This window comes from Coccinella septempunctata, chromosome 4, assembly GCF_907165205.1.
Source record: "Coccinella septempunctata chromosome 4, icCocSept1.1, whole genome shotgun sequence".
Taxonomy (NCBI): domain Eukaryota; kingdom Metazoa; phylum Arthropoda; class Insecta; order Coleoptera; family Coccinellidae; genus Coccinella; species Coccinella septempunctata.
The window spans coordinates 40926575-40949519 of NC_058192.1; the positions used below are offsets into that span (position 1 = coordinate 40926575).

Here is a 22945-nt window from a genome sequence, read left to right on the forward strand (position 1 = left end):
GCTCACAAACGAACTGAAAAATAAATACGTTACCCTGGTGAATGTCACGTGATTTGAAGAGCGCCAATAAGCGTGCAAGGTACCTCGCGGCAACAGCTCGATCGCCATATAAAATCAAACTATTTTGTTCTGCGATCGACATCGCTGTAAACCGCGATGATAAGCGGCGAGGGTGAACGGGTGAAACATCCTTGGTATGTACGGTCTCATTAGAATATGAAGGTTTGTTTTGACATCGATGTAACGATCGCGACCGCGACCTCCACCGCGCTCATCCATGCATCTTCGGTATGAACGTACCCTTAGGGTACGTACATACCGAAGATGCATGGGTGAACGCGGTGGAGGTCGCGGTCGCGATCGTTACATCGATGTCAAAACAAACCTTCATATTCTAATGAGACCGTACATACCAAGGATGTTGCACCCGTTCACCCTCGCCGCTTATCATCGCGGTTTACAGCGATGTCGATCGCAGAACAAAATAGTTTGATTTTATATGGCGATCGAGCTGTTGCCGCGAAGTACCTTGCAAGCTTATTGGCGCTCTTCAAATCACGTGACATTCACCAGGGTAACGAATTTATTTTTCAGTTCGTTTGTGAGCTTTGACTGAAAGGAAAGCATCTTCGACATGTATTGCCAGACGTCGATGTAAACCACGACCGCGATCTCGAACTCCACCATCCATGCATCTTCGGTATGAACGTACCCTTAGTAACACATTTGAAACACGAGATGGCGCTCACATCACTTTAATCGTACAGCGAAATTTAACAAGAGTCACTGTGTTTTGTCGCTTCGTTTCCTATTTTCCTAACTCTGTTATAAATCATTTAGTATATGCAGGATTTCTATCAAAGGTATAATCTTTGATTTCTATGCTAACGCAACTCGATTCTAGCGCCTCTGCCGATTAGCACCGGCTGCTTGTATGAGTTGGTAGGGGTTGATGTAACTGAAACGGAAACCTTCTCCGCTAGCGTAAACGTTGAATATAATTTACCCATACGATGGAAAAAGCCCCATAAATACTACTAAACATTTTCCATCTTTAATTATTTCACGTCAACTACTAATCGAATATTGGAACTTTGCGAGCTTCAAGCCTTGGTCTTTTCGCTATTTCACCTGACGCTTCGCCTACAACTCCAGTTTAGTGGCAACTAAAAATAACTTGGTGTTTATATTACCCAGAACGGAACTCTCGATAACGCCATAAAAGAAAGAAATCACGGGCAGAAAAGCCATCAAACCTCTCAATAACATATTATCGGATCAGAAAATCAGCAAAGAAAATAAACACCGAATATACAATACAATAGTAAAGAGCATTGTAAAATATAATATAACAGAAACGAGAGAATCCGTTATCCGAATATTAGACTGGGTACCCGAGGGAAGAAGGAGGAGAGGAAGACCATGGAAAAGATGGAGGGAGGCATCAATAAAGAAATGTAGGAAAGAGGAATGGAGGAGAATCAATGGATGGACCGTGCCGAATGGAGACTAGGTATCGGAAGACGTCGGAGCACGTGGTAAAAGCCGAAGTATTAAACCCTTTAATACTCAATGTCTCGACCTAAGAATATATCTAAACAGGTTATTACTACAAACAGTTTAGGAAACAGCTCGATGTGATATAATACATACTACAAGTTTTCTTTTCGATATTTTTCAAGATTTTGATTAATTCCTGAATATCACCAAAAATTTTTTCTCGTCCTCTTTCTTCAATGGAATATGTATAACCCAGAATCACCAATTATGAACAAATATCGAGTTCATGTGGAGTAGGAAGAAAAGAAAAATTCGATGAGCGTGTGTGAAAATGTATGTTGTGTTTGTGCTCATTTCAATTTATCCAATATCTGATTACTATCTGATACGAATTATATCACTCGTTCAATTTGATGATGGAATATAAAATGTGATTAACTCAATCAAATCACTCACCTTGGTTAGCATACATGTGGAACACGTTGCAGTAATGTGGTAGATGCCGGCCATGCTCACTCACTTCCCGTTGCAGCAATGCTAATATTGCCCATAAAATGTGGTCACTAAGAGATGCATTAGGGTCCTGATTGTTGAAACCCAGTGGTGGTGGACAAGGACCGTCATTGATGGAAAAGTGAGCCAGTAACACCACAATTTTCATGAAAGCTGTTCGAACTTCATTACTTGGACAGCTGAGAAGGTATTCACAGAATCTTTGTGGATTGTTGAATAATATATTGGTAGCAAACCATGATCTGATAGTTGGACTTATTCTAAGATGAAGGCACACTACATCTCCCCTGAAATATAGAAAACCAGTGATATAGTCCATTCGCATCATGCTCAATTAATTTTTTTATTGAAATATACTTCAAAACACCTCAGAGAACATTTCATCGTTATTATTCCATGAATAAATGAAAGAAATTCGAATTTCTTCTCTAGCCCGGGATCGAACTCAGTACCTTGCGGTTCCGATATACTGAGCCGACGCTTTAACCACCAAGCCACAGACGCTACGCTACGAGAAGATACATGAAAACTTGGGTTCGTATGTTTTTTATTGAATTTTTTGAACAGAACTATTTAACAGAATACGTTGGACATTTACTAGGTCAACTGAGCGATTCGAAAAATTCATCTGATATTGTAGGTTTCCGATTTAAAATTTTCCTTTATGCCTGTCCTTTTAAAGACTACGTCAGGAAACTAATCGCAAATAGAGCGTGATAGTGACGCTAGGAGAACATACATAAAAACTTGGGTTCGTACGTTTTTTATTGAATTTTTTGAACACAACTATTTAACAGAATATGTTGGACATTTACTAGATCAACTGAAGCGATTTGAAAAATTCATCTGATATTGTAGGTTTCCGATTTAAAATTTTCCTTTATGCCTGTCCTTTTAAAGACTACGTCAGCAAACTAATCGCGAATAGAGCATGATAGTGACGCTACGAGAAGATACATAAAAGCTTGGGTTCGTACGTTTTTTATTGAATTTTTTGAACACAACTATTTAACAGAATATGTTGGACATTTACTAGGTCAACTGAAGCGATTTGAAAAATTCATCTGATATTGTAGGTTTCCGATTTAAAATTTTCCTTTATGCCTGTCCTTTTAAAGACTACGTCAGCAAACTAATCGCAAATAGAGCATGATAGTGACGCTACGAGAAGATACATAAAAGCTTGGGTTCGTACGTTTTTTATTGAATTTTTTGAACACAACTATTTAACAGAATATGTTGGACATTTACTAGGTCAACTGAAGCGATTTGAAAAATTCATCTGATATTGTAGGTTTCCGATTTAAAATTTTCCTTTATGCCTGTCCTTTTAAAGACTACGTCAGCAAACTAATCGCAAATAGAGCATGATAGTGACGCTACGAGAAGATACATAAAAGCTTGGGTTCGTACGTTTTTTATTGAATTTTTTGAACACAACTATTTAACAGAATATGTTGGACATTTACTAGGTCAACTGAAGCGATTTGAAAAATTCATCTGATATTGTAGGTTTCCGATTTAAAATTTTCCTTTGGGCCTGTCCTTTTAAAGACTACGTCAGCAAACTAATCGCAAATAGAGCGTGATAGTGACTTTTCAGATAGTACGTGCAGCGCAGGAAAAAGCTGCGTCTCACCCTGCGTCACCTCACCAACCTGCGTTTCTATTTGCGCCTAGCCTTATTGTAATAAACTCGGCTTGTTATCGCTACCACCTTAGATGACCCCCGAACTCTGTCTCCGACTAGTAGATACCTGGGCGGGCTTGCTATTTCTCCCTTATTGAAAAAATCTGGCGCTCGAGATTAAACCCTTGAAAACTAAACACATTACAAAATTTGTAGAACCATTGACACATCTACGTCCAGTTGCAGGAAAGCAAATTAAAATTTAATACTTCATTAAAATCTTAATCCTCCATTTTCCCCTTCAAAAATGACAGTTTTAAATTTTGATAGGGCATCAAATTTTAATAGACTTTCCTGCAACTGGGCCATAATTAATTGTATATTTCATGCTGGAATATTTCCACAGGTACTGAAGAAGACTGTCATCACACCAATATACAAGACAGGCACGAGAACTGAAGTGAGCAATCATAGACCAATTTCCATCATTAGCTCAGTGGCAAAAATAATTGAGAAGGCGATGAACATCAGACTGACCAAATACCTCAATAAATATGGAATAATTTCTGATAAACATTTCGTTTTTCGCGATGGACTGTCAACAAACGATGCAATGGCTAGCCTTCTGGAGACAGTTTCTAAATCGGTTGACAAGGCCACTCCAACTCTCTATGTGTTTCTTGATTTCGCCAAAGCCTTCGACACGGTGTGCCATTCAGAGTTGTTGGAGAGTTTGGAGGAGGTGGGTATACGTGGGAATGAATTGGCCTTCACGTAGATTATCATAAAGATCGGCTACAGGAGGTACGGATAAGGTTTAATAATTATTGTTTGCTGTTGAAGATTGCAATGCTCTGTATCAAAAGAATATATATATATATATATATATATATATATATATATATATATATATATATTTACATCTCCGAACATTATGGCTTCAGACCATAGACCAACCATTATGGCGTCACCTAGAAAGAGACGACCTATGTTCGGTTTGATTCGTGTATATTCAACCGAAACGACCAATTATACTCCCTGTCTACGAAGAATAGCGTACGATGAAAAATGAATATACGAATTTTCAACATCTGGCGTATGTTATGGCTTCAGTATAGGTTCATAACATTGTGGCGTCAAATATACGCTTTTTGTACAAAAAAATAACATTACGGACTCATGTAAGTGGCGTTTAATTCCCTCACAGCGTTGCCAGAGAGATTGCTATTCCGACAATAAATTATGAGGTAGATTTTACAGCTTCGTTTCCAGTTCGAATTGAATATTCACGTGTCTAGTTGAGTTCGTTATCCATCTGGTCAGGATCGCGATCTTATCCATTTTAAAAATGGACCAGAAAGAATCCTCTAGTACTTCAGTATAAAAATCTATGGTTACTGGAATATAGAATCGAATTTTTGAACTTTTTCTACTTTGTTATCCAAAATAATTAATTTTGTGAAAACTACTCGACCTGAAATATTCAACTGATATTTTTTCGAAAGCCGGTGCTGATCATTTTATGAAAAAATTATCTACTTAAAATACCTATAAAGTTTGCATAATACAACTATTCTGGAGTGTAAATGGAAAAAGCTGCTAAATAAATGATTTCGATAAAAAGCAAACAAAATCTGAGTTTAAATTCAGTTCTGAATTAATAGGAATATTTTCGGTATGAGATAAGCATATTTCTGCTGATTTATTTTCTTAAGAGTCCATTTTCACAGTTTTCGTGTCGTATGTATTAATGTACCGGATATGAAAAACACTGTATGTAAAAACTCGAAAGTGCGTTTTTATGAAGATTCAAGATTAAAGAGATTTCTTTGTGGATATTCATGATTTGTCCACATCCAAAATTCGTTCTGATTTTTTCAAAGCCATAAGTTTTTGAAATATGAAGTCTGCTTTTTATTTGTGTCGATATACTAACGGCCGTTTTCAATAAACGTATATCCATTGTTTCAGCTACTGAAGATAGGCAATACATCTGATTTCGTTTCTTTGATCTATCTGTAGATATTTTTTAGAATGGTTACCAATGGTTACTAATCGTCAGTAAGTGAAACGATGGATAAATAGTTTTATCGAAAACGGCCGTTAGTTTCCTACAACTAGTTTACGATAGTTCAATCAGAGGAAAGACCCATCTCATGGAATTTGACTGTTTCGTCTGAAAGATAGTAGGTACTGCTGATGACAGTTTTGTTCCAATTTCTACTCTATTCAACTGTCTACCAAGTGAGATGTCGGAAATACTCGAATTGTATATGGAATTGAATCGAAACAATTATAACCTCTCGTTGTCAACCAAATCACATTAGGTTATTTCAGTGAGAATTCAATATACCGAAACGCATCTGATCAATTTTTTCATTGTGATGGCAATATAATATACCCATGCAAGCTTCAACCCATAAACCCAGAAATTCATGCACCGTGTGAATCTTTTTATCTGCACAAGAAAATTTACTATTTTTCAATTTTGCTTGCCATGTTTACTATGCTGTCACGATTCAAACTACTGTTGACTTAATACTCAAAATTTGTGTAATGAATATTAACACAACAAGAAGTATCGGAAATTTGTTTTAACTGCAGGGACATCTGTCCCTGGAGAAACAATGTTAACTAAAACAACGAGAATATGCTCAGTCAACAGCCCGATAAGAAAATATACTGAATAATAAGAAAGAAGTTTCAATGAGTAAACTAAATTCTGAAAGTCGAATGGGAAAACTGTACCTAACCATGGATAGTTATTCATATTCTCAACCTGCGATATCAACATCAACTGCTTATTCCCTGCGTTTCTTGGAACAGTGAGAAGATTCTCATGAAATCAGCAGTATTCATTCCCGAGATATATGAGCATTTGTTGGAGGTCTCTTTTTTTTTCTTTAGAAATTTCACACTGAAAATTTATTTTGGTAGATCAGAATGTCAGGGAAGTTTTGCTAGGCTGGCGTTTTTCTTTGAATCATCTGTTTTAACTGTTTTCATCCACAAACGATTATGGATATCTCCAAATGCTAGTGCGGTTGGTAGGTATTATATGTGGTTTCTTCTTCTTATTCGGATCCATGTTGCTTTTGTGATTTAAAGTTTGATTGTATCTAAAGAGTTTTGCGAGGGCTGCAAATTCAACGAAATCAAATTCTGGCATAGCTTCCACCATGAAGGGGTTGTTTATTCAATTTTGGACGGTTCTTGTTAAAAATGATAGTCATAATAAAGTAAGCACTATATACACAGGGTGTCCCAGATGTCGACGGCAAGCTGTAACCGGGAGATCGATTCATCGACCATCTGACTCTTCTTGAAAAAATACTAGATCATTCCTTGAATAGTGGACGATTTGATTCTTTGCAAAAAATAGTATCCAAGACATTTTTCTTAGTTATTTGAAAATAATTCTTGTGTGCCCAAGGCCTTCTTTGGGGCTTATTGTAGTTTGAGTTGAACAGAAAGTAGTATTTTACGATGTGGGAGCGAGACTGAGAATGACGCAATTAAATTAGACTCGAGTACGCGCGCGAGTACAAATGTTTGCTGTCCCGGAACCATCAACCCAGTGTAGCTTTTGTCGAATAACAGCATCAGGAAAATCCGTGATTCGCAGAGAAAAATTTATGGACAGATGAGTCCACATTGGAAAAATATGGTTACCTGAGCACGCATAACTTGCACGAGTGGCAGTTGGAAAGTATCTTGATGAGGTATACTCTAGCGATTGGTTACTATCTCGTTCACCAGATTCAAATCTGCAAGATTTATCTTATTGGGAGCGGAGAAAGTAAAGGTTAATTTAGCCAATCGAAAATATCTGAATTACTGCACAGATAAATGGAGGCAGCTGAATTTGTTAACAATGGAAGAAACAAACGTTTGATAACACGATCTTATAGAGGAGTTTATACCACGGGAATTCCTCGCCATCCGTATAAGGCGTAAAGGGGAAAAAACTACCAGAATGTGGGGTCTTTCCAGAACATTTAAACGATCAGTAGAAGTTACGAATATTACAATAGTTTCCACTTTCGTCGAAAAGACGAACGTCTTTTTTCAATTTCACCAGGATACGAATTGTAGCCAATGGCGAGACATTTGGAGGAATTTTTCATGTGGAATTTCATAGAAGAGATAATTCCACATCGAAAAGTTAATAACATGAATGAATATTTGTTCTTCGATAAAAAAAAAATTTTTCGTTTGACGAATAAAAAAATTTCTGAATTTTCTAGGTGACGAACTGATTGAATTGAATTATAATGAATACCCCATATAAATTAGCAGTTTCTGACGTGAGATATTCATTTTTTCTTTTTGAACTGGCCACTAGAACGGTGTAGACCCCCCTAAGGAGATATCAAGCTTGCATTGCGACTGAGGAAAACAATTCGAACATCTGTTATAAACCTTATTATCTAAATGAAACATATTAAATGAATTTTATAATGGTGTCATCATCGGTCTCGCTCCCACATCGTGAAGTGATTCTTCCTACCTCAGTCAAACACGAATCAACCTTGAAGAAGCCTGTTTTTTTGCAGAATATGAAATTTTCCACCATTTAAAGAATAATAATTTAGAAAATCTCATACCGTTTTTGATTTGCCAAACTCGCACAGTATGTATTTTATTTTTAGTGTCATTTTCTTCCATGCTGGACGAGCTGGCTCTAAATTTAAGGCCATAGTAGAATCATTATTCAGTATTACTCAACACGAAAAAAAATAAGAGAATTGAAGACTCTCATCAGGAGTGAAAAAACGCCACAAGTATTCCAATATGACAGAGTTTTCCATTACTCTAAAAGCCTTCATTCTTATCAATTATCATCAATAATATCAATATTGATCAAACTCACTATTTTTCATCAAATTAAGTGAAGAGATGTTGAAAACGGTTGACCGAGTTTACCATATACGCTAAAAATCCTAGCTTTACCTACTATTTTTCATTACCAAATAATAATACTGATATAGAGTAAGATTAAGATTGAATATCGAATTATAATAAGGGCTTTTAGAGAATATTGATACAATCTTAACTGAAATTCGACTGTAAAAATTTTCAAATCGTTGACTTTTGATGTAATTTAGCAGATAATCGAGTTTGTGACGATATCTCAACGTTTATTCTCATGAGCTGTAAATAAAGACTTCCTAAGGTTCAGAATATGTTGGTTTTTATACTGACTCAAAATTTTCATGAACAAACACTATGTATAACCTACTTTCGTTCTGTTATCCTTGACTTCATATTATTGTTTAAATAATGAACTGAATCTTCATTTGGGATTTTTTTCAATATTTAACCACAAAATGATAATACTTTTGCAGTATGCTGATAGACTACTATGCTAATAAATAATTTTATATCATTCGAGGTCGGAATCAAATGTGGGAAAATTATTATGTAGTTGTGTTCTACTAAAACCAACTAAACCAACTAGGTATTTGTTATATTAAACTCATTTCATTGCAACATTTTTTAGGAATATCTTCTTGAGCTCTATGTCGTTGGTAAAATTCTTTTATTTCGAAGGTCTTCTTACTAACTTCGACGACATTCGAACTGCAAGTTCATTATGAAATGAAAAGAACAGGTTTTTTGTTTTTTATGGAAAGTTGTTTTTTCCATCAGATTAAAATTTTTTATATGAAGCGAAAAAAATTTTATTAATTTTGGAAATAAGTTTGCAATTCAAGCATTTCATTTTTTTTTTCAGTTAATGTAAAGAAGTTCCTGATTTTCTTCGAATCATCAGAACACTTAAAAAAATTCTGAAAGCCATTATGTTTTGGCCTATCACATGGTTTCGGCTTAAGATAGCATTTGGACTGAATTAACATATCAGTTATTCTTCAGTATTCAACTAGAATATGCGTTTGACTGATAAAAAATTGAACCACGAATTTTCATCACTGATTAGAATATTAACATCCATATATGACGTTTTCCTTCATAGAAGTTTTGAAAGACCACAAGATGAGTAACTCTGACGCGCAATAATAATTCTGCATCCCCAAGAGATATTCGAAATTCAACCGCTGGATGAGAATTCTCTCTATTCACTATAGATAAAAACGGGAAGGAGATGTTGCCACATCTCTGAGTCCATAAAGTACAAGGTGTAGTTTACAATATACAGGACATGTATATTACAGTCACGCCCCCGGTGGCAATGTCTCAAACTAAAATATACAATATTTACCATTCTCCGACCATTAGGGCTTCACGAGAAGAAATTTTCATTACGTAATAGTGATGTCATCTTTACAATTTAAGCAGATATCTGTATTCAAGGTTCTTCCACATCACTCAGTGCTTCGAATCACGTAAACCAGAGTCAAATCGGTAGCTTCATTGAGCGGAAAACGTGAATTACATTATGGCTTCACATATACTGAAGTCATAATTCGCCTGAAGCCACAATGAATGGTCCTTGCATGTTACATGAAGCCGTAATGATAGGAGGATATATATATATATATATATATATATATATATATATATATATATATATATATATATATATATATATATATATATATATATATATATATATATATATATATATATATATGATTTGTATAACACAATAACACGTTAGTAAAAAGAACATAAATGAATATTATAAAATGCTATGGGGATGGCTGTGCTTACCATCATCTGGATTTTTCTGAAAGGGTTAAAGGGGATGTATCATAACAACAAATAAATAAAATAATGTATTACCCGTCCAGGAAATTATCACAATTGTCAGCGAGCAAGTACAGGCATCGAAACAGCACATCCAAAATAATAAAATAGTAAAATCGAACAGAAATATAAAATTCTCTCAACGGCGTAACTAAGGGGATCACAGACAATTACAAGAAAACACACAATTTAGAATGACAAAAATATCCTAGCCTCGAGAAACCCGAGAAAGATAGAATATAAACATCTCAACTACTAACATATTGTTAGATATGCCGACAGCAGGATGATCTGAAACAAAATAACCATAGGCGTAGTGGGCGGCAGTTAGTAGTAGTAAGTGAAAAATCTGTGAAATGAGAAACGAAAACATACGACGGTGGTGCAATTTTATCACAAGGAAATCCACCCAATGATTTAACAATAGCCTTCGCGAGTAGAACTCTAAATAATGCCGAAATTAATTATTCAACTATCGAAAAAGAATTGCTTTCTATACAATGGGCAACCAAACATTTTCGACCATATTTATTAGGTAGAAAATTCACCATATATACAGATCATCGACCTCTTACTTGGTTATTTTCACTGAAAGAGGCCTCTTCGAGATTAATGCGTTGGATCAAATATCGAAAAGGTGTCAATAATAACGCGGATGCTCTTTCCAGGATTAAAATCGATGAATTTAATATTACAGAAAAAGAACAACAATTGTAAACACATTTAGAATCAATAATGTCACAAATATCACATGAAGATATAAACCTAAGAAAAGAAGATTTCGACGAATTAATTGCAATTAACCCAGATGAAAATTCAGATGCGGAAGAAGTATATTCTAACGAAGAAATTCCGTACACCGAACGAGCAATTAATGCATTTCAATACCAAATTATCATTAAAAGCGTCAATAACTTCAACGTCCCCAAATCAAAATTACATAATCAATCCAAATTTAGGCTCAATGTAACTATTTCACAAGAAAATCAATTCACAGAATTCCTAAGATTTTTTTTAGAAACGTGACGTGACGAGTAGCGAAAATATATCTATATATGTATTTTATAATACGCAAAAAATAATCCTATGTTTGCAGGAGATAACGGATTTTTTGGTTATTTTTGAATCGGTGGTAATTCGAAATTATTACTGAGATCAGAACGGCTCTAGAATCGAACCGAGTACAAAGGTAATAAAAAGAGAGCCGTGTAAATTGACAACATTTAACTGTTTGGTATTATTCGCTAATTTCATGGAATGTTTTGCTCATTACGAATAATAAACGATAAGAAATGAGTTAAAAAATTCATAGGTGATGAAAAAAAAAATTGGTTTCTGCCAAAAAAAAATGCTTTACTTACCATTCTAAGGCTGGACCCCTCAGATTTTTTTTTGTATGCCATCCAGAATGAAAAAGGAAATTACTGACTAGTTGCAAACTGAGGAGACTTTGCTGTTCCATTTCATTGGAAACACCTTGACTTGATCTGGGCACTAAATGAGCATTATTTGCAGCCATTTTTTTTATAAATTGAAAATATTCCACTGAAAATTGACTACGGTGATGTAGGAATTTTATATTTTGCTTTCTTATACTATTTTCAATAGCAACTGGCATTTTCAAACGACTACATTTTTTTTCTGATAAGCTCAAATCCTCTAAGCTTTTTACAAAATTTTCCTTAACCAAATCTTGTCTGGTGTAAAATAACATATAGGCATTCCACCATCGCTTTTGGCGACGATAAGTAGTTCTTTTCATCATCGGATCAAAAACTTCTGCCATATATTCCCCACCAAAACATTGAACTTTCATCTCTTCATCTTCTCCCATTCGACATTCACTTACATCACCATCATCAAATTTGTACCATCGTATCTGAAAATTACCACATAATTAAGTAACATTGAATGGTTGAAACACAAATATACCTCTCCAGATGGATTTCTATGACGGATGTAAGAATAATAATGGCCTCCTGAAGCTTGACCAGAATGAACAACAATTCCAGACAATCTATATTTGGTGCACACTTCACTACCACTAGAATCTAAATCACAGTCGATCATTTCCCCCTCAATTTTGGCTAAGCCTTGAACAGTATATGGTTCCATATCAAGGTCTCTTGGAAACTCAAAATAGTCGTTAAACTTAATGGCACACACTCGTTCAAAATCATATTCGAACCTTTTCAACTGAATAGCCAAGACAGGAGGTAACTTTTTAACACAAAGTCTTTTTACTGTTACTACTTTTCTAGCACATTTTTCACAGTGATAGGCATCTGCGCCTTCTAATATTTCCCCTAGAATGTATACCATGAGAAAGAAACATAATTATAAACAAATTTCATTCATAAAATTTCAAGCCACAAACCTTTCACATACTGTTCCATTGAATCTTGTAAACTACTGTGATTTCTTATGTCTACACTTATTACACTAAATGGTTCTTCTTTGGAATATCTGTGAGGACATTCCTTGCAAATTTTTTGGTCAGAATAAGATCCACCTAAAATTTTTGACATTATTTGTTCATGACCCAAAGTTTTCAATGCTTCATCTAAACTTTCCACAAGTGACATAAAAAACTCCACGGCATCTTGTTGTTCCCTTAAGTTTACAGGTTCACCTTGAAGAAACATACATAATAGTATGAAGATTAATTGAAAATATTAATCGATCCTAACCTTGAAGTTTGAAATGTCTCCAAAGTCCTTTGGGTACATAATACTGAACGCGAGAGTACGCAAGGTTACCAAAAATAGCCTGTACCTGCTTCAATATCCCAACATTATAGTCTTTTCTGTCATCGTCTACATAACAACGGGAATCTGTACAATCTGCATCCAGATCCAATCTCTCTTCGCCACTGAAATCTTCATTTGGATCAGTTGCAGCTCCTTCTGCAGATAATATTCCTTGTCTTATACTATCAACCATGTACAACTGTTGAAGAACTGAATTCATGTAGCATGTAGCGCACGCATTTTTCAACCCCACGAAACCTTGGAGCGGTCGAGGGCCGATGGTTGGCAGATAGTCCCATTCAAGTAGTGCCGTATCAGGATCTTAAAATATACAGAATTTTAATTAATTTTTTTTATTCATAAAATTATAGATAAACAAAAACATTCAATGCAATGTTCAACAAATTTACATGATTTTGCCTGGATCAGTAGCATAGTAGACTTATAATACAGAAAAAAATAGATTTCTGCAAAGCGTGGTGCCCTCCAATATGAAATATTTCGGCCAATTTCGTAATCAGTTTTAATTCATACAATCCACTTCAGTGATGAGTGATTTTGAAAACATGTTCGGATTTCAAGAAGAAACTGACTACGACAATAATAAGGCGCGAATTATCCATGTAAATCTTAAGCCTAGTTCTCAGAGCTTCGTAGTGTCGCCAGCGACAATCCCCACTCCTTCCTACATTCTCACATGACGTGTTGTGCTCTCCGCTGTCATAAACAGCTGATTGTCAAAAACGATTGAAAAATTCTATTCTATTTTGTTCTATCTTTTCAAAAGTGAATTTTCGAGTTGCTGATACCATAATGTCCGAAATAAACATGGAGTTCGAACTAAAATTGTGTCTCAGTGGTTTTTCCACTAAGAGTGTTGAATAAATTTACATTAGTACAGAGGCCATGAAAGTATTCAATAACTTGGGCAAGTCAAGCAGTATTTTGGGAGGAAATGAATAATTATGCCATCCCCTTGCATATTTCGGCCGAAGAAATAGAGACAGTATAAGATAAGAAGTTTTACTCAAATGACTCGAGACAAGAGACGACTAAAATTATTGGATGCTATTGAAAGAGCTATTCAAATATATTATATGGGTGATATTCTATCCTCATTATATTTATGCTGTATATTTTTCTACTGGATATAATTTTATACTGTTCCTCTTTTTGAACCAATTATATTTTCATATTGTTTCTGTTTTATATTTGAAGTAAATACACCTTTTGTATAGAACAGTGCATCTTTTCGAGAAAATTTAATACAACCACATTACATAATATTATGTATATACATTTAAAAAAAATATTCGATCCATGTGTAAATTGCTTTTACAAACGCTGCTGAACGAATGGTCAGGAACAATGGTCAGCCCAACACTTTCCGCATGGATCGGATCCAATATATTTCTTAATCCTCATAGCAGCATTTCATCATAAAATGGTCATTATTCCCTTCTTTACACGTACACCAATTCATCTGTACTGACCCTTTTGTGAAAAACTTCTCACAGAATATTTTGTTTCAAACAGCAAAACCCAGATATAATGCGAGCATTTGTAGGCTGATATGCGCTTGAATGCTTTCATTTGCTGATTTGTGTAAAAACTGGTTTTAGAAACTAGAAAAACCACAATATCATCATATTCCATCAGGAGTGTAACCTCGTATATCTCTTGCTTAAATGGTGTATGGATCAAAACCTCCAATCTTGTTTATTTTGTGGGAGTAACGTTCAGCTACTTTTTGATTTGTTTTGGGAATTTCAATGAAATAGGCACTTTTTGTATTCACTGAAAGAATATTTCCTTTCAACGTGATAATTATCATTGGTGTTTCATATATTTACCTGAATTTAGATGGAATATGGACCATGATTAAAAAATACTGAAAAGAATATCTAAAATCAAATATTTGACACTGAATATATTATTTTTTTTTTTGTTTATACATTTCTACAATCTCTACAGTGAATATTCATACGAAATTATAAATCTACTACTAACCTTAATTGAGAATCCTCCATACTGAGTATACAATTTAGTGGTAATAATGTTCCAGCACACACTCAACTCATCACAAACGGAACACGCAGAGTAACACCTAAGCATATGACAGCTTGTGTTGTGGTACTCACGCCTCTCTCGAATGTGTACCTTGATGAAGAAATACAAATAGCGAAAACAACAAACATTACATCAGCCATTCTTCTGCGATCTTCAAGTAGTATCAAATTCATCCTGCGGTACATCTCCGTTGAATCCAATACAAAGTGGAAGAAACGAGTACGACAGCATCTGAGAAATCTTTTCTGAACACTCTCCAATTTATCGATATACAGGGTCTTTCACGAGGAACCTCACCCATATTTATACGGGAAACTACTGAACGTATTTTCATGAAATTCAGCACTTATAAGTATTTCACGATGCTGATGAAATCTAAAATATTTTCAAGGCATGAGCACCTCCGGTTTTTCCGGAAATGACGTCAACTTCCGTTTTTCAAATTAGAACACCATTTTTTTATTGCAGAAATAGATTCCTTAGAAAATTAGTTATTTTGATGTAACATTTTTCAGTTTTGGTTGGAAAATTCTCTCTGAGCGGGAAAATTCGAAAAAAAAATCGAAAATAGAGCTCCGCTGAAACAAGAATAACTTCGAGGTTTTTGGATGGAAAATTTTCATTTTTGGGATTTTTCAAGATGTAAGATTGATGTATCCACTTTAAAAATCGAAATCGCGATTGATGATACAGGGGGTGAAAAAATCGCTTTCAAAGTTAGGGATGACAAAATCGTGAAAAATCAATTTTTTCAAATTAGAACCCCATTTTTTTATGGCAGATATCGAATCTACGTTAAAAAATAATGTGAGTGTATGCATCACACCCTCGCCCTAAAGTGGATATTTTCTGAGTTATTCACAAAAAACTGTTTTTCGTCTTGAATTTTCAGCTATTTCTTTTCCCAAAACGCCAAAAAGATGAAATTTTCAGGAACTGTTACTTACACCATGTTTTAGATTTTACTACCCTAATATGCAAGAGAAAAAAGTTACAGGTTCTTTCCAAATAGATGGCGAATTTTGATTCGAATTTGTATCGGAAACCTCTTTATTTCAACTAATCGGCCATCGGTTTTCTCTCCAGTGATAAATAAATAATTCCTTATGAACCATATGCAAAAACTTACCATGTTCTACATTCTTTTTTTTTAATGATAGATATCATTAATTACATCTGCCAAATTCCACTTTATTCAGTAGCATTTTGTGTTTACTATTAATTTGGTGATAATTCGTATTAAGTTATAAAATCGATCACTATGCCTAATTTTACCAATGAAGATTATTTAAATCTCATTCTACTCCATGGAGAATGTAATAAAGTTGTAGATAGAACGATTCGACTGTTCATTGAGAGGTGGAGAATATTAAAAAAACATAAAATGCACCAATATAAATTCAAAAGGGTACAGCATTTGAAGGAAACTGTTTTCGTCAGGAGAACAGAGTTTTGCGAAGCTATGATGATTCGATTTCAAGAGAATGAAAACTTTTTGGACTGTATAATTTGGACAGATGAATCTAAATTCACAAAGAATGGTTCTTTCAATAGGCATAACAGTCATTATTGGGATGAAGAGAACAACCACCACTTCAGACAATGGAACTTTCAAGAGACCTGGAGTTTCAATGTTTTTTGCGCCATCAAAAATAATGCAATTCTCGATGTTCACATTTATGATGGGACTTCAACTGGTAAGATAGAACACTACACATGTTTGCATTATTCAAAGAATGTTCTCCCTTAGGAGATAGATATTCTGACATATTGACTCAAATAATTGAGCCGCTAGTACAGAACCATAATGACTTATGGTATCAACAAGATGGCGCGCCTCCACACAATTCACTCAATGTGTCAAATATCCTCTACAGGCTATTTGAAGATCGATGGTTGGCGAACAATGGTACACATCTTTTGCTACCACGTTCTCCCGATTTAACTTCTTTAGACTATTATGTTTGGGGTAGGATAAAAAATATTGTCTACTCAACTCCCCTGACTGATAAAGAGGACTGCATAGAACGAGTCAGAAATGCGTTCAGGTTTGTTTAGATTTAACTAGTTATAATTGCGAGAGTTTGCCATGGTTCTCCCAATAGTAACTTGAAGTCAGTTTCAAGAAGGGGTGAAAAATCTACAGCATGGTTCAAATAACAGTTCCCGAAAATTTCATCTTTTTGGCGTGAAGGGAAAAGAAATAGCTGAAAATTCAAGACGAAAAACAGTTTTTGGTGAATATCCATTTTAGGGCAAGGGTGTGATGCATACACTCACATTATTTTTTAACGTAGATTCAATATCTGCCATAAAAAAATGGGGTTCTAATTTGAAAAAATTGATTTTTCACGATTTTGTCATCCCTAACTTTGAAAGCGATTTTTTCACCCCTGTATCATGAATCGCGATTTCGATTAAGTGGATACATCAATCTTACATCTTGAAAAATCCCAAAAATAAAAATTTTCCATCCAAAAACCTCGAAGTTATTCTTGTTTCAGCAGAGCTCTATTTTCGATTTTTTTTTCGAATTTTCCCGCTCAGAGAGAATTTTCCAACCAAAACTGAAAAATGTTACATCAAAATAACTTGAAATTTTCTAAGGAATCTATTTCTGCAATAAAAAAATGGTATTTTAATTTGAAAAACGGAAGTTAACGTCATTTCCGGAAAAACCGGAGGTGCTCATGCCTTGAAAATATTTTAGATTTCATCAGCATCGTGAAATACTTATAAGTGCTGAATTTCATGAAACTACGTTCAGTAGTTTCCCGTATAAATATGGGTGAGGTTCCTCGTGAAAGACCCTGTATATTCCGTACCGTGGATTCCAGATAACCGAACCGAAACTCAGGATGCTATTGACATAGAATAAATAGAATGTACGCAATACCATGGAACTCCCGAACTCATATGAGGTTCTGAAGATGAATCCAAGCATGCTATTCGCTTTTTTCGTAATGCTGTATGTGTTGATAAAAAAGCAGCTTAGAATCCAGTGTAATCTCAAGATCACGCAAGGAATCAACATTTGAAATTATATGGTTGGAAATAGTTTAGGAGGGCAAAACTATCAGACTTCTAGTTAAAGTGATGGAGCAACATTTGGAAATGTTCAGGAATAATTGATTTCTCTCGCAATATAAGGCGAACCTATTCAAGTCCTCTTGCATGTTTAATCTATTCGCAGAATTGCGAAGATAGAGGAATCTTTTTAGGTCATCAGCATACATGAGAAACTTGCAAAGTCGAAAGAAAGTAGCGATGCCGCACTGATAAAAGTCGGCACTGATAGAAGTAGTAGATTTTGTTTTCAATGCATTTGATGGGTCGGAAGAGGCAATTATAGACCAAGGCGTTCGACTGCACCGACCATGAAAAGCTGCTCATGAAACTGGAGTATTACGGTGTTAGGTGTCCCTTTCTGTGTCTGATAAGATCTTATCTCCAGAACAGATTTCAAGTTATTATTTATTATTATAAATACAAAAAGAGAAGAGGCCGTAGCCTATAAATCTCAGAAAACAATATAAAGTAATGTGTGACTGCAGCAAAAAATCCTTACAATTAGGGTGTCACAAAAAAAAAAAATCAAACAAAAAATGTTCTGAAAAAAAAAAAGCCAATAATACCATAACACATATCAACGTCGCGCAATGAATTGATCATAACTGTTCTTGAACGAGTTGACCGACGGAGCACAAACAATACTTTCCGGCAGAGAGTTCCACAAAGTAAAAACGCGATTGCTAAGGAGGAATTCCCTAGCAGAAGACTTGAAGTTCTCGCGATAAAGTTTGTATTGGTGTCCTCGCAAGTTGTTAATGTTTAATCGAAATAGGTTCGATAAGTCACAGCCGAACAAGCTGTGCAGTGCACGATATGTGACTTTTAAGTCACCTCGAGTACGTCGCGACAGAAAAGTCTCCAAATCGAACAGTTTGAGTCTCTCCTCGTAAGAGGGACGCTGGCCAGGCGTAGGGTAGCCTCGTCACACGACGTTGAACCGACTCCAAGAGGTTTTGGTCTCTAATCAACTGTGGGCACCACACCGGGCCAGCATGTTCAAGAATTGGGCGGATATACGTGGTATAGAATAGAGCACTTTACAAACACTGATAGAGCAACCAGGAAAGGCTTTTCGAATCATATAGTAGACCTGGTTCGCCTTTTTGACAATACTCCCGATGTGAGAAGTCCAAGAGAGGTCATCCGCAACGATCACTCCAAGGTCGCAAATCTCAGATCCAGTTGTGGACTGGAATAGAAAAAGGTCACGAAAGAGGGCAGTAACTCGAGGAATATTTCAGGGCTCTATTCTCGGCCCAATACTGTTCGTTAATTACATAAATGAGTTGGACCATAGTGTTGAGTCCGATGACCAGGAGAATTTTGCAGATGAAACGAGCTTCCTAAGGGAGATTACACCAAACACTCGGGCCTTCATGATCACCGAAGTAGATCGGGCAACAATTTCGTGGCACCGAAGCATCGACTCAAGCGAACCCAGTCATCCATAGTGTTGATGACATTTTAAATTTATACTATATTATACAAATCCATGCTGTTCAGTGTTCAATATGTTCTTTACATCGAACAACAAGAAATCTGTCACGATTCCCTCAAAGAGCTTCCCAATCACACAAAGTTAAGAGATAGGTCTATAATTTTCTAGGAGAATTTTATCGCCAGATTTAAAAACAGGTACCAATTTCCATCTTTGAGGAAAACAGCCCTCTAATAAAGATCTGTTAAAGAGGATAAGTAAAGGCTGCACCAAGCATTCCAGGCAGTTCTTCAAAAATGAAGGGGGAATCCCATCAGGATCAGGGCCCACATTCTTCAAATCCTTGATCTTCTCTCTTATTTTGTCTCGACTAATGGTGTAGCTTCCCACATTTAAAGGTGCCTCAGGATACTCAGCCAAGCTGTCAACACTAGCAGGTAAGAATACAGATCCGAAGTACTCCGAAAATAGGTCACAAATCTTTTGACGATCGGCTACAATGCCATCTGGAGTCCTTATACAATCAGGCACACAAGAAGAGTTCCTCTTGGCTCTCACCAAAAAGATATTGGGTCAATTTTCAAGACAGTTTCCATACTTTTTCTGTAATCCTGTTCTATAAGCACACTCAAGTGTGCTGTGACAAGGGTCCTCCGGCACCAGGTGGTGATCAGAAACTTTCAAACCTTCTATCAGGTAATTATTACTGAGGATCATTTCGTGCACATTGCTCGAAACACCGGCGAAGCCATTGAACTCAGTCAATCCCGACAGGGACATCAAATTGACACAGTCTCGCACTGGGGTCTCTAAAATTTTTTGGTTTGCAACGAGAGTTCACCTCATCAATATCCCACTTGATGCCTGGAAGGTTGGAATCACCGCATACCACAAACGTCTCATTCTGGTTACCATCAACAATCTCAACCACTTTCTCAGAAAAGACTGAAAACGCCCACCTATCCCTAGGTGGAATATAAACGCATCCCAGATGAATCTTGCACCCGTCCCCCAGAACAACTGTCATCCACACGTCCTCGGACTCAGAGCACCTGGACCTCTCAGGGTAACTTTTGAGGTCACCAGAAACTACTATCAGAACACCACCTCCCCTACTCTTTGCACATGGAGTTTGTCCCCTGTAGCGGCGATAGACCTCATAACGGGAATCAAATATTTCAGAGACCAAGACCGAATCATCCAACTATGCCTATTAAAAATGTAACATCACGAAAGGTGATTTAACTAATTGTGACGAAGCAAATTTTTGCTTCGTCTAAAAAGGAAATTGTCTCACCGAAACTCGTATAATAACCCCTGACAACCGAAATATTATCGTAATATTATCATATGAGGTGCAACAATATCGGTGTTTAAATGATAGGTTGAAGAGGGGACCTTACAGATATCTATTTGTTCATAGCTTGCCACCGATCAATCCGTGATATTAGGAGGTACCGTACCTCTTATGTTTTCAGAATACGTTTATTTTGCAGTTCTTTTCTTTCCACAGTACTTTATCTGCTCTGAAAAAGGTCTCTCGAGAGTTTTGGAATTGTCAGAGATCGTTACCGAGAATTAATTAATCAAGGTACTTCTGTCCTTTTGGTTTCTCAGTGCACCCCTGGGGTAATATTTTCCCTCTTCTCTGCACTGTTCAGCTAGCTGATAATTCAGACCTACCGTTCAAAGTGATCTAGTCATTTCATATTGTCTTAGATTGCCAGTTTCCGATACCGTAAGGTGGTAGTTAGGTTCCAGGGGGACTTTTGGGGCCATTACCGACTTAATCTTTGTTTTCCCGCTACTTTACCGGTTAGGTGTTAGGTTATCCGACCACAGAAGTCTGTGACAGCTTCTTCCGACCACCGGACTTTATGGTCACTGTCTGACAGGCAGCCATTTTGAAGGCCACCGAGAGAGACAGGGCGCCCTGAAATTTGACTAAACTAAGGTACCAACAGCTGTTACCGACCCATGCCGAGAGGTGGAGTTACCTGCCAAACTTTCCAATTTTGATTTGACTGAACCGTAATAACCGTTTTTCCTGGAGTGGCCGTAGTTAATTGACCGTAATTTATTAAAATGGTTTTTGAAATACAAAGAAGATGACCCAAAAACTGTACAGCATTCGGTGAGGTTTGTAAAAAGTTTGCTGACAATTTAACTGATTTATAGCTTAAAGAACACACGAAAAAAAGTCTTGACGCGATGTACAGGGAATCGCATATCGGCTGGCATATTTAAGATGAGAGTGCGGAACCTCTGTTCATTTCTTTTGACACGGTTGAATTTGACACTACTTTTCTTGTTCCTGACATTATAAAATTATCATTCCGTACTTCAAATTACACATATGGATTTTTTTATGAGCATAAATAGTTTTTAAATCTTGACCACCGCCTACCTTGTATCGACTATCTTCGTCGATACAAGGGCGTAGACGTCAAATATGCAGATCATTATTTTTTTAAATTTTCAGCTATCAAAAGTAATGACCTGAAATTTTTTTTAGGCCCAGGCACTTTAGAGCCCGCCCCAAGCGCCCAGCGGATAAACAGGCACTGGTTCTCATAGTCGCGCGTAATGGCCCGTTCACATTGAACGTTATTTGAACACATTTTCAAAGTTGAACGTTCAGTGAACTTATTGGTTTCACATACAAATGTCCACAAGGCGAAACATTCAATGGTGATGGTTGCAATCGCCACACACTTCTTGCCTTCTCGCTCTATTTAATTTGGCAGCTTTCTGATTTCTACGAAAAGAAAAACTGCTTTTCAGCTGCCATCTTGTAGGAGCTGTATCTGAGCAGGGGCTACTAAAAAAATTCATGTGAATGACCCACATTATATTTTAACAAGGAATTACCCATCAAATTCATTCCCAACTATTCATTTACACCGTGTAAATGGATGTGACATCTGTTTCTGAAATTCACTTTGAATGCCCTTCAAATAGAGCCATGAATCTTGGGTCAGGGAATTTACAGTATTTTCTCCATAGATAAAAGTGTATACACCTCACTACTCACTCACTCATCAAAAGTTGAAACCATAGAAATATTGAGAAATAAGGTTTTTGACCATTTTTTATTATTTATATTAATACAAACCATATCATGTTATATATTTTTGAAATCAGTAAAAATTAAGCTTTCAAAATATTGCACAGAAAACTAGTGTTCTCATTTAAAAGAACATAACTGTGGGTTATAGCTTCGTAATTAAAAATCCTGCTAAAAAGTCGATCACGCCACTG

General features: G+C 36.0%; 1 protein-coding gene across 2 annotated transcripts in view; it reads right to left on the reverse strand.

Moving 5' to 3' along the window:
- The window catches only part of LOC123312176 (probable ubiquitin carboxyl-terminal hydrolase FAF-X), a 108919-nt gene that overhangs the window by 38072 nt on the left and 47902 nt on the right, over positions 1–22945 (reverse strand). For both annotated transcript variants that reach the window (XM_044896439.1, XM_044896438.1), the window contains exons 10-14: positions 13045–13425; positions 12732–12986; positions 12287–12660; positions 11716–12233; positions 1957–2300 (exon numbers count right to left, since the gene is read on the reverse strand). In XM_044896439.1, the coding sequence (XP_044752374.1) occupies positions 1957–2300; positions 11716–12233; positions 12287–12660; positions 12732–12986; positions 13045–13425 (1872 nt within the window). The remainder of the gene's footprint in view (positions 1–1956; positions 2301–11715; positions 12234–12286; positions 12661–12731; positions 12987–13044; positions 13426–22945) is intronic.